Source organism: Octopus sinensis, linkage group LG28 (genome assembly GCF_006345805.1).
Source record: "Octopus sinensis linkage group LG28, ASM634580v1, whole genome shotgun sequence".
NCBI classification, from domain to species: Eukaryota; Metazoa; Mollusca; class Cephalopoda; order Octopoda; family Octopodidae; genus Octopus; species Octopus sinensis.
The window spans coordinates 2553445-2569645 of NC_043024.1; the positions used below are offsets into that span (position 1 = coordinate 2553445).

Here is a 16201-nt window from a genome sequence, read left to right on the forward strand (position 1 = left end):
AGCGATATCAAGATATAACTTTGTATTTTGCATTTTATGTGTAGATGTATATAGATAGATGTACATGTAATATGTACACATATATACATGCACTAGCACTATGACCCGGCAACGACGGGTCTTTAATGCTAGTTGGTAAATAAATGGTAGATAGTGAGTGATATTTCTCACTATAATTATTTTATAATGTATCGATTTAATTATTTTCTAATTTATCTATATCAGTTCAATCAATTTCTTTAACAAAGTTATAAATGTGATCACGTTGTTCTCTCATTCATATGATACTATTTTTACTATAACTCACTAATCTAACATTTATTTAATGCGGTTTCGATTCCCAGACCGGACGTTGTGTGTGTTTATTGAGCGAAAACACCTAAAGCTCCACGAGGCTCCGGCAGGGGGTGGTGGCGATCTCTGCTGTACTCTTTCTTCCTGCTTCTTGAGTAATACGGCGATGGACTGGCGTCCTGTCCAGCTGGTGGTGTAACACATATGCCACAGAAACCGGGCCCATGAGCCTGGCTAGGTTTGTAAAGGGCGCATAAATAAATAAAAATAATAAATATACTGGCATTTAATAAAACTGTGTAAGAGAATAATTTACCACAACTCAATTGCAAGAAGCACTTCCATCAAGTTAAGCTATTTATTCGAGAGAATGATTTAATAGAGGTGCAGGAGTGGCTGTGTGGTAAGTAGCTTGCTTACCAACCACATGGTTCCGGGTTCAGTCCCACTGCGTGGCATCTTGGGCAAGTGTCTTCTGCTATAGCCCCGGGCCGACCAAAGCCTTGTGAGTGGATTTGGTAGACGGAAACTGAAAGAAGCCTGTCGTATATACATATACATATATATGTATATATGTGCATGTGTTTGTGTGTCTGTGTTTGTCCCCCTAGCATTGCTTGTCAATCGATGCTGGTGTGTTTACGTCCCCGTCACTGAGCAGTTCAGCAAAAGAGACTGATAGAATAAGTACTGGACTTACAAAGAATAAGTCCTGGGGTCGATTTGCTCAACTAAAGGCGGTGCTCCAGCATGGCCGCAGTCAAATGACTGAAACAAGTAAAAGAGAGAGAGAGAGAGAGTAATAGAATTATCACAGTGTTATGGTTTCTTTCCTGCGTGGATATGTTTGTGAGTAGTTAAGTTACCTTTTTGAGAGAAAGACTTTTCACATACATCACAGTGATAAGGCTTCTCTCCTGTGTGAATGTGTTTGTGAGAAATTAAGGTATGGTTCTGAGAGAAGGATTTACCACAGATATCACACACGTATGGCTTCTCTCCTGTGTGAACACGTTTGTGTTTGATTAAGACATCGCTCTGTGAAAAAGACTTTCCACAGATATCGAAGTGATATGGCCTCCCTCCTGTATGAATAAGTTTGTGTTTAGCTAAGTGATGATTTAAAGAGAATGATTTACCACAGATATCACAGTGATACGGCTTCTCTTTACTATGAATGCGTTTATGAAGATTTAAGTCACCAGCGAATGACTTTCCACAGGTATCACAGTAGCATGGTTTCTCTCCAGTATGGAAGGGTTTGTGTTTAGTTAAATGTTGATTTTGTGAGAATGATTTACCACAAATATCAGTGATATGGTTTCTCTCCTGTATGAATACGTTTATGTTTAGTTAAGGCATCGCTCTGTGAAAACGATTGACCACAGATATCACAGTTATATGGTTCTTCTCCCGTATGAATACGTTTGTGTTTACTCAAGTTGTAACTTTGAGAAAAAGATTTACCGCAAATATTACAGGGATAGGGTTTCTCACCTGTATGAATGCGCTTGTGAGTAGTTAAATGATGATTCAGAGAGAATGATTTACCACAGATATCACAGTGATAGGGTTTCTATAGCGTGTGAACGTATTTGTGTTTAGTTAGGGTTTGATTCTGAGAGAACGATTCTCCACAAATATCACACTGATAAGGTTTCTCTCCAGTGTGAATGTATTTGTGAGTAGTTAAGTGGTGATTATGAGAGAATGATTTACCACAGATATCACAGTGATAAGGTTTCTCTCCTGTATGAATGTATTTGTGTTTAGTTAAGTGGTGATTATGAGAGAATGATTTACCACAGATATCACAGTGATAAGGTTTCTCTCCTGTATGAATGTATTTGTGAGTAGTTAAGTGGTGATTCTGAGAGAATGATTTACCACAGATATCACAATGATATGGTTTCTCTCCCGTATGGATACGTTTGTGTTTACTCAAGTGGTAACTTTGAGAAAAAGATTTACCGCAAATATTACAGGGATAGGGTTTCTCACCTGTATGAATGCGCCTATGAGTAATTAAATGATGATTTCGAGAGAATGATTTACCACAGATATCACAGTGATAAGGTTTCTCTCCTGTGTGAAGGTATTTGTGAGTAGTTAAGTGCTGATTTTGAGAGAATGATTTACCACAGATATCACAATGATATGGTTTCTCTCCTGTATGAATACGTTTGTGTTGAATTAACTGACTACTTTGAGAGAATGATTTACCACAGATATCACAATGATATGGTTTTTCTCCTGTATGAATACGTTTGTGAGTGGTTAGGTAGCAATTTCTAGAGTATGATTTACCACAGGTGTTACAGCGATACGGCTTGACACCTGTGTGAATGTGTTTATGTGTGGTCAAACGAACCTTTTCAGAGAATGATTTACCACAGATATCACAATGATAAGGTTTCTCTCCTGTATGAATGTATTTGTGTTTAGTTAAGCACTGATTATGAGAGAATGATTTACCACATATATCACAATGATAAGGTTTCTCTCCTGTGTGAATGTATTTGTGAACAGTTAAGTGGTGATTTTGAGAGAATGATTTACCACAGATATTACAGTGATAAGGTTTCTCTCCTGTGTGAATGTATTTATGAGTAGTTAAGTGGTTATTTTGAGAGAATGATTTTCCACAGGTATCACAATGATATGGTTTCTCTCCTGTATGAATACGTTTGTGAGTGGTTAGGTCACTATTTCCAGGGAATGATTTACCACAGATATCACAATGATATGGTTTCTCTCCCGTATGAATACGTTTGTGTTTACTCAAAGGGTAACTTTGAGAAAAAGATTTACCGCAAATATTACAGGGATAGGGTTTCTCACCTGTATGAATACGTTTGTGAGTGGTTAGGTCGCTATTTCTAGAGAATGATTTACCACAGATATCGCAATGATGTGATTTAACCACAATGTTGATGCATTTGTGATTAGCTAAGCTATGATTCTGAGAGAATGATTTACCACAGGTGTTACAGCGATATGGCTTGACACCTGCGTGAATGTGTTTATGTGTGGTCAAACGAACCTTTTCAGAGAATGATTTACCACAGATGTCACAGCGATAGAGATCCTCTCCTGCATGGAAACATTTGTGATTCGTCTGTTCATCTTTGAGAAAGAAGGACTTGTTGCAGACATCACAGTGAAATGATGTTTTCCCTTCTTCTTCTGTTTCATCTTCAGTAAAATCAATCCTTAACGACTGTGTATTACATATAACCTCATTATCACGTAATCCATTTTCCATTATTTTTCTCCTCTCGCCACAAAGTCCAAATGTCTTTCTTTTTTTTTATATTCTATTCCCCAGTTATTTCTGTTGCTTGAAATGCTTAGTGGTATTTCGTCTGTCTTTTTGTTCTGAGTTCAAATTCCACCGAGGTCGACTTTGCCTTTCATCCTTTCAGGGTCAATAAATAAAGTACCAGTTTCACACTGGGGTAGATATAATCGACTTAATCGCTTTGTCTGTCCTTATTTGTACCCTCTATGTTTAGCCCCCTAGGGGGCAATAAAGAAATATATATTTCCATCAACTTTAATCATTGTCAATATCTGAGGGGGCTGCCAATTCCTTTGCAATCCAGGTTTAATTGGAATACATGATTGGTTTTCTTGCACCTATTCCAGGCAGTAAAGTACAGAAATGCTGCTAATAATCACACACCCAAAGAAAATCTTTTACAATTCTATAATCGATTTATATAAACAGGGTAATATTTCTTCTGTGTAGCATCTTAGTTTCATCTCAAAGAATATATCATATATATTCGTGATGTGTTCGATGTAAAATCTTCTTTTATGCTAAATATCCTCTCTGATACTCTGAAATAAAAAAGAAATAATATGAGATATAGAATACACTTGAAAAGTAAAGATTAAATAATGAAAATTCTATTACGTTTTTATACTGATAAACTGGAGATATAAACCTTTAGCTGGCCAAATAAACGTTAACACGTCAGTCTGACAAACAAACAAGGAGATTATAAGGTAGTTAATGGGATGTGCTAAAAATAATAGCTAAATAGCTCTAAAATCACGCAGCAATTTTTAAAATTTCGTTTAGGTTTTTGCACAATCCTATGAATTACAGATTCGCAAGAGTTTTCTAAAAATTCCCCAAAAGTTTTGAACCAACAAAGAATTTATAATTTACATCTGCTGTTTGTTTGTTGAGCGAAGCGGTCTTCGTCCCAGAGCTCGCAAGTTTAAAGGCCGTGGACTGAAGATGTGAAATTTCCGAAGCCTCTCCCCAACCCCCCTTTCGCGACGGCGCATTTTTTTCATGATAGTCGTTTAGAGCAAGTTGTTTTACACCTATTACGCTGTTTTTGTTTTTGTGCCCGGTTCAGACGCTTTCGGAAATTCCCGATATAAATATTCCGAGGCCTCTCCCCCAACCCCCTTTCGCGCGCGCGAATTTTTTTTTCCACATTCGTTCATAGGAAGTTGTTTTACACCTATTACACACATTTTTTTTTTGATTTTCTGATATTTGTTACGCCCTATATTAACCCAGCATTGGCCAACACCTAACATATGACGTTAAACAAATATAAAGTCTGAACCAATTAATTTTGATAACAATAACCGGCTGATAACGTTATCCGCTATTCCGATTGACCGCCACTCCATTCCTGCCCAGCCTACATCAATACACAACAAACTACGGCATTTCTATAAATCGCAGTATTTGCTATACAACGTCTTCAATCAGATCGTATTCCTCTCCAATATATATACATATATATATAATAACTTACCCTGATGCTTAATAAATAAATAAATATTTATTTACTTTCGATTTCGTCTCCAAAGAATTGAGGAAACGTGACAGGCCGGAAGTAAGGTGCGTCATGTGACTTAGACTCTTTAATATATGAAACCACAAAGAGTGCTGCTGACACAAAAGCGAAACTAAGAAGGAAGGGGGAACGTAATATTGTTGTTGACTATCACCATGGTTACTGTCTCAGCGGAAGGCTCATGGCTCGGTGGTTAGCGCATCGGGCTATCAATCGCGAGTTAGTGAGTTCGATTCCCTGGATCTTTTCGTTTTGACTGGCAGATTTTAAAATAATTTCTTTGCAACTAAACACTTTTAAACTTAAGTACCAGTTATGCACTGGGGTCGATGTAATCAACTTAATCCCTTTGTCTGTCCTTGTCTGTTCCCTCCTATCTTTTCCGTTTGAACAGCAGTTTTTAACATAATTTCTAGGTAACTAAACACTTTTAAACTTCGTGTAATGGTAGAATTTGTTACATAAAACATCTTTTTCTCTTGGCTTTCTTCAGAAAATTCTGTAGTTTGTAAGCTATAATTATTGCTGTTGATAAACTACGGCAGATATTGTATTCACCTCAATAGGCGTCATTGATTGGTTGAAATTGCCGAAATGCAAGAAATTAAACAACAAATAGCTTACAAGCTACAGAATTTTCTCAAGAAACCCAAGAGAAAAAGATGTTTTATAAACACATTCTACCAGTATACGAAGTTTAAAGAATAAGTCCTGGGGTCGATTTAATCGACTAAAGGCGGTGCTCCAGCATGGCCACAGTCACATGACTGAAACAAGTAAAAGAGTAAAGAGAGATAGATAGATAAACAGGTAGATAAATAGGTCGGTAGATAGATAAATAGACAGATAAGATAGATAGATAGATAGAGAGAGAGAGAGAGAGAGAGAGAGAGAGAGAGAGAGACAGATAGATGGATAGACAGATAGAAGCAGATCTTCCTTCGAAAAGGACGATTCTTTTCTTCGGCTTTAAAGCTTCAGCAAAATTGCTTTGAGTGTTCATGTTGGTGGTGGTGGCCATGTTTATAGCAGTATGGGTTGTCTTTACTTCTTTCTTTCTTCTAAGGCCAGACTGGCAGTGTTTGTAGTGAGTGCGCGATTTGAATATAGAGGCACCTACCTCATCTTCGTAGTGACGGAGACCCTCCAGAGATGACTAGTCCTTCCTCACAGCCCCGACCCGAGCACTAACGATAGCAGCAGCTAGCCCAAACCCTTAGCGACGTCCTCACACGTCTTCTCACCTCCACGACCCACGTTGGAAAGGGCAATTTCCGCTCCCTGCGCACGCCTGACAGCTGACCCCTTCCGCTTGCCCAAACTTCCGGTCAACGCACCCAGCTGATGACGTCATCGAACAGTTTTCTGTGTGCGTTCAAGCGGAACAACTTCCTTTTCAGACAGATAGATAGACAAGCAGATAGATAGGGTACTACTTGAGAATAGTGGTCCCGGTGCGCGCACTCACGCTAGCTAGTCGTGACTGGTCGATACTACGACTAGCTAGCAAAGTAAATGCTACACAAAATAATTTTTGTTAAAATAAATAAAACACAAAAACACAAAGTAAGGATCGACTAGTCATGACTAGCTAGCGCGGATGCACGAGTACGCGAGTGCGCGCACCGGGAACACTCTTCTCAAGTAGTACCGATAGATAGACAGGCACAGATATGCTATAGAAATAAACTTTGACGTACGCACCTTGAAGTTTTCCAGTGTTAAAACTTTCTTTGGAAGTTGCACGTCATCTTCAGCAGGTGCTTCGTGTGTGTGTGTGTGTGTGTGTAGGCAGAGGACGGCCGAATGGTCAAGAAGATCCCTTAACAACCACGAGGTCCCTCGTTCTGTCCTACTGCGAGACACTTTGGGCAAATAACACTTTCTGCAGTGTCCAGTTGACCTGAATGAAATCGGACAGAGGGGAAAGTGCTGAACCCAGGAATTCCAAAGAGGTCAGCTTCGGGTCGCAGAGGTTCTTGTATGATTCCAGCGGAATCCTCGAAGACTCACGGGAATTCCGGAGCAGGGGATTCAGTTGGTCTTACACCTGAATCCTCAACGGCGAACGACGGGGATCCACGATGTATAAAAATGTCTGTTTAGTTATAGATGGAAATGGTGAGGATATTAAGAAATGGTTAATAGCAAAATGTGGGAAATAAAAAAATGGAATGGGCAGCCGAAAGGAAAACGAAACAGTGAAAGAAATTATATAACTTTGTTTAAGTAATTTTTTATTTAGTCCTTCCTTTTTTCTGAGTTGTGCGTTAGATATGAAATCATTCGTATCTAATTCCGGTCTCCCAATAATTATCAGTTATAAAGTGGAATTGATCAAGGAATAAAGATTTGTATGAAACTATAGCAGGAAATAAACGGAATTTGCAAGACTGAACGGTTAATAGACGAGGGGAAGTAACTCTTCTTTCAACAAAAGTCTTGAATATTTTTATATAGCTTCGTGTTTAAATGACAATTAATTAATTCAACAAATTATTAGAAAGGATCACAAAAGTACAGCCCCTAAAATAACTGCAGGGGTTAATCACCGCCTCAAGAACCCAGTTTCCACAAAAACTTTTTGCTGGGAGCTGCACAAAGCCAGATTTCAAGGGAGGGCTGCAATCAGAAAACCACTACTTTCAAAAACAAACGTTGCAAAGCGTTTAGAGTGGAGTTAAAACCTACGGAATTGGTCCCTAGAGCAGTGGAAGAATGTTATTTTCTAGGACGAGTCATCCTTTACCTTATTTCCGACAACCGGCCGAGTATACGTGTGAAGAGAGCCAAAAAAAGCATTTGACCCAGACTGCCTTCTTCCAACTGTTAAACATGGAGGAGGATCTGTGATGATCTGGGGAGCTATATCTTGGATATCTGCCAGCCCAATAGTTCCCCTTCATGTCAGAATTAATAGTCAAGACTATTTAAGCATTTTATCTGATCAAATTCATCCTATGGTAGGGGAACTGTTTCTGGAGAGAAACGCAAGCTTTCAGGATGATAATGCACCAATTCACACGGCTAAAGTTGTCATTGAATGGCACGAGGAACATTCATCAACCGTTTCAAAGTAAACATTAGTCCTTGCTCTTTTTAACACAATAACTTCTGGTATTTCATATACAGCAGATCTTTCCTTCTATGTTTCCAACAAGAGCTCCGCTCGAAACGTTAAACCCTCCATCTTTTCTGAGCGTCAAATAATACTATATTTGTTCCACGTCCTCGCGTTGTTGTGTTTTTTTTTGTGCTTTCTTGTATAGATTAACTATATATATACATATATATATATATATATACATATATATATGTATATATAACCGATCGTAGCCGCTGCCAGACTCACCTGGCACCTGTGGCGGTGGAATGTAAAAAAAAAACCCTACACTCGCGGAGTGGTTGGCATTAGGAAGGGCATCAGGCTGTAGAAACACTGCCAGATCACACTGGGCCTGGTGCAGCCTGCTGGCTTCCCAGACCCCGGTCGAACCGTCCAACCCGTGCTAGCATGGAAAGCAACGATCATGATGATGATGATATATATACGAATTAAAATTCAGGAAACACAGAAGTAGCATTAATATAGTTTATTAACTGCAAAAATTCAACATGTACACTTACAGCTGTTTCGATTTTGCTCAAAAGCAATTCCAATAATTAAAACATTTAATTGGGCAAAATCTCATCAGAGGAATGAAAAAGACATATCGTTAGGTTATCACATGTTATTCTTCCAAAACATCTCAATAGACTAAAACCTTTTTTAATTACTAATATTGGTATAAATCTTGGCCAGTGGGTAACAGGTTGTATAAGGGTAATAATCTTTATATATATAAAACTGAGAATGTGTGCCTGTCTGTCTGTGTGTTTCCCTTAAACTTGTGAACTACAGAACCAATTTCATTCAAATTTTACACATGCCTTACTTAGGGTCCATGTAGTTTCATGGGCAAAAAAAAAATGTTCAACTTCTTGCCTAGAGCGAGCCCATAGCAATATCTTCTTCATTGTTTCAGTATTACATGTTAAAAGTGAAACAGAAATATTTCTTTATTTTATGTCAGATGCTTTCACTTTAACAATAAAAATAATAACAATTGAATTATATGTAGTAAGTAATAATTAAAATCAAACTAAAGTATAGTATAATTGTAACATACAAAAGTAAAAATAGCAATTGGTATAAAATTGCATCAATGATTTGAACTTGAATAAGTGGTTTCACATGAATGGGAATAAAGTAAAAATATAATTAGCGTGCAGAAATGGAATAGTCCAGAAGGATAATACAAAATTAAATTAAGAAAAGACTATTGTCTATAAATTATACAACGTAGAGAAAAAAGAAGAGCTAACAATTCCAGTCTGTTATATATTTTGAATATTGTTATCACTAGCGATATCAAGATATAACTTTGTATTTTGCATTTTATGTGTAGATGTATATAGATAGATGTACATGTAATATGTACACATATATACATGCACTAGCACTATGACCCGGCAACGACGGGTCTTTAATGCTAGTTGGTAAATAAATGGTAGATAGTGAGTTATATTTCTCACTATAATTATTTTATAATGTATCGATTTAATTATTTTCTAATTTATCTATATCAGTTCAATCAATTTCTTTAACAAAGTTATAAATGTGATCACGTTGTTCTCTCATTCATATGATACTATTTTTACTATAACTCACTAATCTAACATTTATTTAATGCGGTTTCGATTCCCAGACCGGACGTTGTGTGTGTTTATTGAGCGAAAACACCTAAAGCCCCACGAGGCTCCGGCAGGGGGTGGTGGCGATCTCTGCTGTACTCTTTCTTCCTGCTTCTTGAGTAATGCGGCGATGGACTGGCCAGCTGGTGGTGTAACACATATGCCACAGAAACCGGGCCCATGAGCCTGGCTAGGTTTGTAAAGGGCGCATAAATAAATAAAAATAATAAATATACTGGCATTTAATAAAACTGTGTAAGAGAATAATTCACCACAACTCAATTGCAAGAAGCACTTCCATCAAGTTAAGCTATTTATTCGAGAGAATGATTTAATAGAGGTGCAGGAGTGGCTGTGTGGTAAGTAGCTTGCTTACCAACCACATGGTTCCGGGTTCAGTCCCACTGCGTGGCATCTTGGGCAAGTGTCTTCTGCTATAGCCCCAGGCCGACCAAAGCCTTGTGAGTGGATTTGGTAGACGGAAACTGAAAGAAGCCTGTCGTATATACGTATACATATATATGTATATATGTGCATGTGTTTGTGTGTCTGTGTTTGTCCCCCTAGCATTGCTTGTCAATCGATGCTGGTGTGTTTACGTCCCCGTCACTGAGCAGTTCAGCAAAAGAGACTGATAGAATAAGTACTGGACTTACAAAGAATAAGTCCTGGGGTCGATTTGCTCAACTAAAGGCGGTGCTCCAGCATGGCCGCAGTCAAATGACTGAAACAAGTAAAAGAGAGAGAGAGAGAGAGTAATAGAATTATCACAGTGTTATGGTTTCTTTCCTGCGTGGATATGTTTGTGAGTAGTTAAGTTACCTTTTTGAGAGAAAGACTTTTCACATACATCACAGTGATAAGGCTTCTCTCCTGTGTGAATGTGTTTGTGAGAAATTAAGGTATGGTTCTGAGAGAAGGATTTACCACAGATATCACACACGTATGGCTTCTCTCCTGTGTGAACACGTTTGTGTTTGATTAAGACATCGCTCTGTGAAAAAGACTTTCCACAGATATCGAAGTGATATGGCCTCCCTCCTGTATGAATAAGTTTGTGTTTAGCCAAGTGATGATTTAAAGAGAATGATTTACCACAGATATCACAGTGATACGGCTTCTCTTTACTATGAATGCGTTTATGAAGATTTAAGTCACCAGCGAATGACTTTCCACAGGTATCACAGTAGCATGGTTTCTCTCCAGTATGGAAGGGTTTGTGTTTAGTTAAATGTTGATTTTGTGAGAATGATTTACCACAAATATCAGTGATATGGTTTCTCTCCTGTATGAATACGTTTATGTTTAGTTAAGGCATCGCTCTGTGAAAACGATTGACCACAGATATCACAGTTATATGGTTTTTCTCCCGTATGAATACGTTTGTGTTTACTCAAGTTGTAACTTTGAGAAAAAGATTTACCGCAAATATTACAGGGATAGGGTTTCTCACCTGTATGAATGCGCTTGTGAGTAATTAAATGATGATTCAGAGAGAATGATTTACCACAGATATCACAGTGATAGGGTTTCTATAGCGTGTGAACGTATTTGTGTTTAGTTAGGGTTTGATTCTGAGAGAACGATTCTCCACAAATATCACACTGATAAGGTTTCTCTCCAGTGTGAATGTATTTGTGAGTAGTTAAGTGGTGATTATGAGAGAATGATTTACCACAGATATCACAGTGATAAGGTTTCTCTCCTGTATGAATGTATTTGTGAGTAGTTAAGTGGTGATTATGAGAGAATGATTTACCACAGATATCACAGTGATAAGGTTTCTCTCCTGTATGAATGTATTTGTGTTTAGTTAAGTGGTGATTATGAGAGAATGATTTACCACAGATATCACAGTGATAAGGTTTCTCTCCTGTATGAATGTATTTGTGAGTAGTTAAGTGGTGATTCTGAGAGAATGATTTACCACAGATATCACAATGATATGGTTTCTCTCCTGTATGAATACGTTTGTGAGTAATTAAAGGATGATTCAGAGAGAATGATTTACCACAGATATCACAGTGATAAGGTTTCTCTCCTGTGTGAATATATTTGTGTCTAGTTAGGGTTTGATTCTGAGAGAATGATTCTCCACAGATATCACAGTGATAAGGTTTCACTCCTGTGTGAATATATTTGTGATTAGTTAGGTTTTGATTCAGAGAGAATGATTTACCACAGATATCACAATGATATGGTTTCTCTGCTGTATGAATACGTTTGTGAGTGGTTAGGTTGCTATTTCCAGAGAATGATTTACCACAGATATCACAATGATATGGTTTCTCTCCTGTGTGAAGACGTTTGTGAGTGGTTAGGTCGCCATTTCTAGAGAATGATTTACCACAGATATCACAATGATATGGTTTTTTTCCCGTATGAATACGCATGTGTGTAGTCAACACAACACTCTGAGAGAATGATTTACCACAGATATCACAGTGATAAGGTTTTTCTCCTGTGTGAATGTATTTGTGAGTAGTTAAGTTGTGATTATGAGAGAATGATATACCACAGATATCACAATAATATGGTTTCTCTCCTGTATGAATACGTTTGTGAGTGGTTAGGTCGCCATTTCTAGAGAATGATTTACCACAGATATCACAATGAAATGGTTTCTCTCCTGTATGAATACGTTTGTGAGTGGTTAGGTCGCCATTTCTAGAGAATGATTTACCACAGATATCACAATGATACGGTTTCTCTCCTGTGTGAATGTATTTGTGAGTAGTTAAGTGGTGATTTTGAGAGAATGATTTACCACAGATATCACAATGATATGGTTTCTCTCCTGTATGAATACGTTTGTGTTTAATTAAATGACTACTTTCAGAGAATGATTTACCACAGATATCACAATGATATGGTTTCTCTCCTGTATGAATACGTTTGTGAGTGGTTAGGTCGCCATTTCTAGAGAATGATTTACCACAGATATCACAATGATACGGTTTCTCTCCTGTGTGAATGTATTTGTGAGTGGTTAAGTTGTGATTTTGAGAGAATGATTTACCACAGATATAACACTGATAAGGTTTCTCTCCTGTGTGAATGTATTTGTGTTTAGTTAAGTCTTGTTTTCGAATGAATGATTCTCCACAGATATCACAGTGATAAGGTTTCTCTCCTGTATGAATGTATTTGTGAATAGTTAAGCTGTGAATATGAGAGAATGATTGGCCACAGATATCACACTGATATGGTTTCTCACCTGTATGAATACGTTTGTGACTCGTTAGGTTTTGATTCTGAGAGAATGATTTACCACAGATATCACAATGGTATGGTTTCTCTGCTGTATGAATACGTTTATGAGTGGTTAGGTTGCTATTTCCAGAAAATGATTTACCACAGATATCACAATGATATGGTTTCTCTCCTGTATGAATACGCTTGTGAGTGGTTAGGTCGCTATTTCCAGAGAATGATTTACCACAGATATCACACTGATATGGTTTCTCTCCTGTATGAATACGTTTGTGAGTGGTTAGGTTGCTATTTCCAAAGAATGATTTACCACAGATATCGCAATGATGTGACTTAACCACGATGTTGATGCATTTGTGAATAGCTAAGCTATGATTCTGAGAGAATGATTTACCACAGGTGTTACAGCGATACGGCTCGACACCTGCGTGAATGTGTTTATGTTTGGTCAAACGAACCTTTTCAGAGAATGATTTACCACAGATGTCACAGCGATAGAGATCCTCTCCTGCATGGAAACATTCATGAATCTTCTGTTCATCTTTGAGAAAGAAGGACTTGTTGCAGACATCACAGTGAAATGATGTTTTCTCTTCTTCTGTTTCATCTTCAGTAAAATCAATCCTTAACGACTGTGTATTACAATTAACCTCATTATCACGTAATTCAATTTCCATTTTTTTCTCCTCTCACCACAAAGTCCAAATGTTTTTCTTTTTTTCTTCTTTTTTTTTATATTCTATTCCTCAGTTATTTCTGTTGCTTGAAATGCTTAGCGGTATTTCGTCTGTCTTTTTGTTCTGAGTTCAAATTCCACCGAGGTTGACTTTGCCTTTCATCCTTTCAGGGTCAATAAATAAAGTACCAGTTTCACACTGGGGTAGATATAATCGACTTAATCCCTTTGTCAATCTTTGTCCCGTCTATGTTTAGCCCCTTAGTGGGCAATAAAGAAATATATATTTCCATCAACTGTAATCATTGTCAATATCTGAGGGGGCTGTCAATTCCTTTGCAATCCAGGTTTAATTAGAATACCTGATTGGTTTTCTTGCACCCATTCCAGGTGGTAAAGTACAGAAATGCTGCTAATAATCACACCCAAAGAAAAACTTTTACAATTCTATAATCGATTTATATAAACAGGGTAATATTTCTTCTGTGTAGCATCTTAGTTTCAACTTAAAGAATATATCATATATATTCATGATGTGTTCGATGTAAAATCTTCTTTTATGCTAAATATCCTCTCTGATACTCTGAAATAAAAAAGAAATAATATGAGATATAGAATATACTTGAAAAGTAAAGATTAAATAATGAAAATTTTATTACGTTTTTATACTGATAAACTGGAGATATAAACCTTTAGCTGGCCAAATAAACGTTAACACGTCAGTCTGACAAACAAACAAGGAGATTATAAGGTAGTCATAGGATGTGCTAAAAGTAATAGCTAAATAGCTCTTAAATCACGCAGCAATTTTAAAAATTTGGTTTTGGTTTTTGCACAATCCTATGAATTACAAATTCGCAAGTGTTTTCGAAACATTCCCAAAAAGTTTTGAACCAACAAAGAATTTACGATTTACATCTGCTGTTTGTTTGTTGAGCGAAGCGGTCTTCGTCCCAGAGCTCGCAAGATGGAATAAGTCGGAAACGTGGTCCTTTGCTATTCGTAAGACCCGCAGAAGAGAAAGCAGGTCAGCCTCCCCGACACCGAGAGCATCGACGGATGAATGAATGCGCATCCAGGCTTGGCGGTGGCGTAGGAAGTCGGGGGACAAGAAACAGGAAGAAAGAGAGAGAGAGAAAGTTGGGGCAAAAGAGTACAACAGGGGTCGTCACCACCCTCTGCTGGAGCATGGTGGAGCTTTATGTGTTTTCGCTCAATAAACACACACAACGCCCGGTCTGGGAATCGAACCCGCGAGTCCGCTGCCCTAACCACTGGGCCATTGCGCCTCCACTTACATGTGCTGTATATGAAATACCAGAGGTTATTGTGTTAAAAAGAGCAAGGACTAACGTTTACTTTGAAACGGTTGATGATGATATATATATATATTTATTGTCCACAAGGGGATATACAAAGAGGGGACAAACAAGGACAGACATAGGGATTAAGTCGATTACATCGAACCCAGTGCATAACTGGTACTTAATTTATCGACCCTGAAAGATGAAAGGCAAAGTCGACCTCAGTGGAATTTGAACTCATAACGTAAAGACACATGCATTTCGCCCGTCGTGCTAATGTTGCTGCCAGCTCGCCACCTTTATATATATATATATATATATATATATAAATATTTTATTTTATTTTATAGAAGGAGCTTCTACAGTACTAGAACTGTTTCATGCAGATGAAATAGTTCTAATCCTGTAGAAGCTCCTTCTATAAAATAAATTACTTTACTCTGCTATGTATTGAGTACCTTATTTACTGTGGTTAACCCCGACTCATCCCGGGACCTACATATATATATACATATATATTGGTAAAACGGTAAGATAACAAAAGAAATAAAGAAAGAGACCTCAATATTATGTAAATAGAGGAAATTTATCTATAAAATAATATGTTACAGTTGCTCAATAGTGAAGATAAAACTCTGAGTTTCAGATGCCGAAGTGGAAATCCACAACACCATCTCTTCGGTTATCTGGCCATCTGAAAAAACGCTATGAAAAAATACCGTTATGTAAAGGGAAATTACTGTATTATAATTCTGCGCGCGAAAACCCACGTGCGTACTTATACGTCACTATGGAAACATACACATCTTCACTCGCATTTTTCGCCAAATATATACGCATATATATACAACTCATACACACACACATGCGTACCGTAAAAGTTCATACATACGTCTATATACGCACAAACACAAGAAAAACCATGGTTAAAGGTAACAGAAAAAAAATATAATAAGGAAGTATACAAAGCATAAAAACCACGTTCATATACGGACATGCCCCTATGCACTCATACACACACACACGCCCGTATATGTACATACCCGCACATATTTATATACGCATACATACACACGCATATACAAAAAATGAATATATATATGTCCCCTCCCCACAAAAATTGGAAAATACTAAGTAAAAACGTCGGTTAATAT

General features: G+C 37.5%; 1 protein-coding gene and 1 pseudogene across 1 annotated transcript; one reads left to right on the forward strand and one right to left on the reverse strand.

The window, feature by feature from the left end:
- LOC115225743 overlaps positions 1–16201 on the forward strand; it is a 63476-nt pseudogene that overhangs the window by 20913 nt on the left and 26362 nt on the right.
- Positions 10493–13759, reverse strand: LOC118768277 (zinc finger protein OZF-like). The gene is made up of 3 exons (XM_036514433.1): positions 13072–13759; positions 12671–12903; positions 10493–10998 (listed from the first exon to the last, which is right to left on the reverse strand). Exons 1-3 carry the CDS (start codon positions 13742–13744, stop codon positions 10630–10632), a joined length of 1275 nt encoding a protein of 424 aa, XP_036370326.1. The 5' UTR covers positions 13745–13759; the 3' UTR covers positions 10493–10629.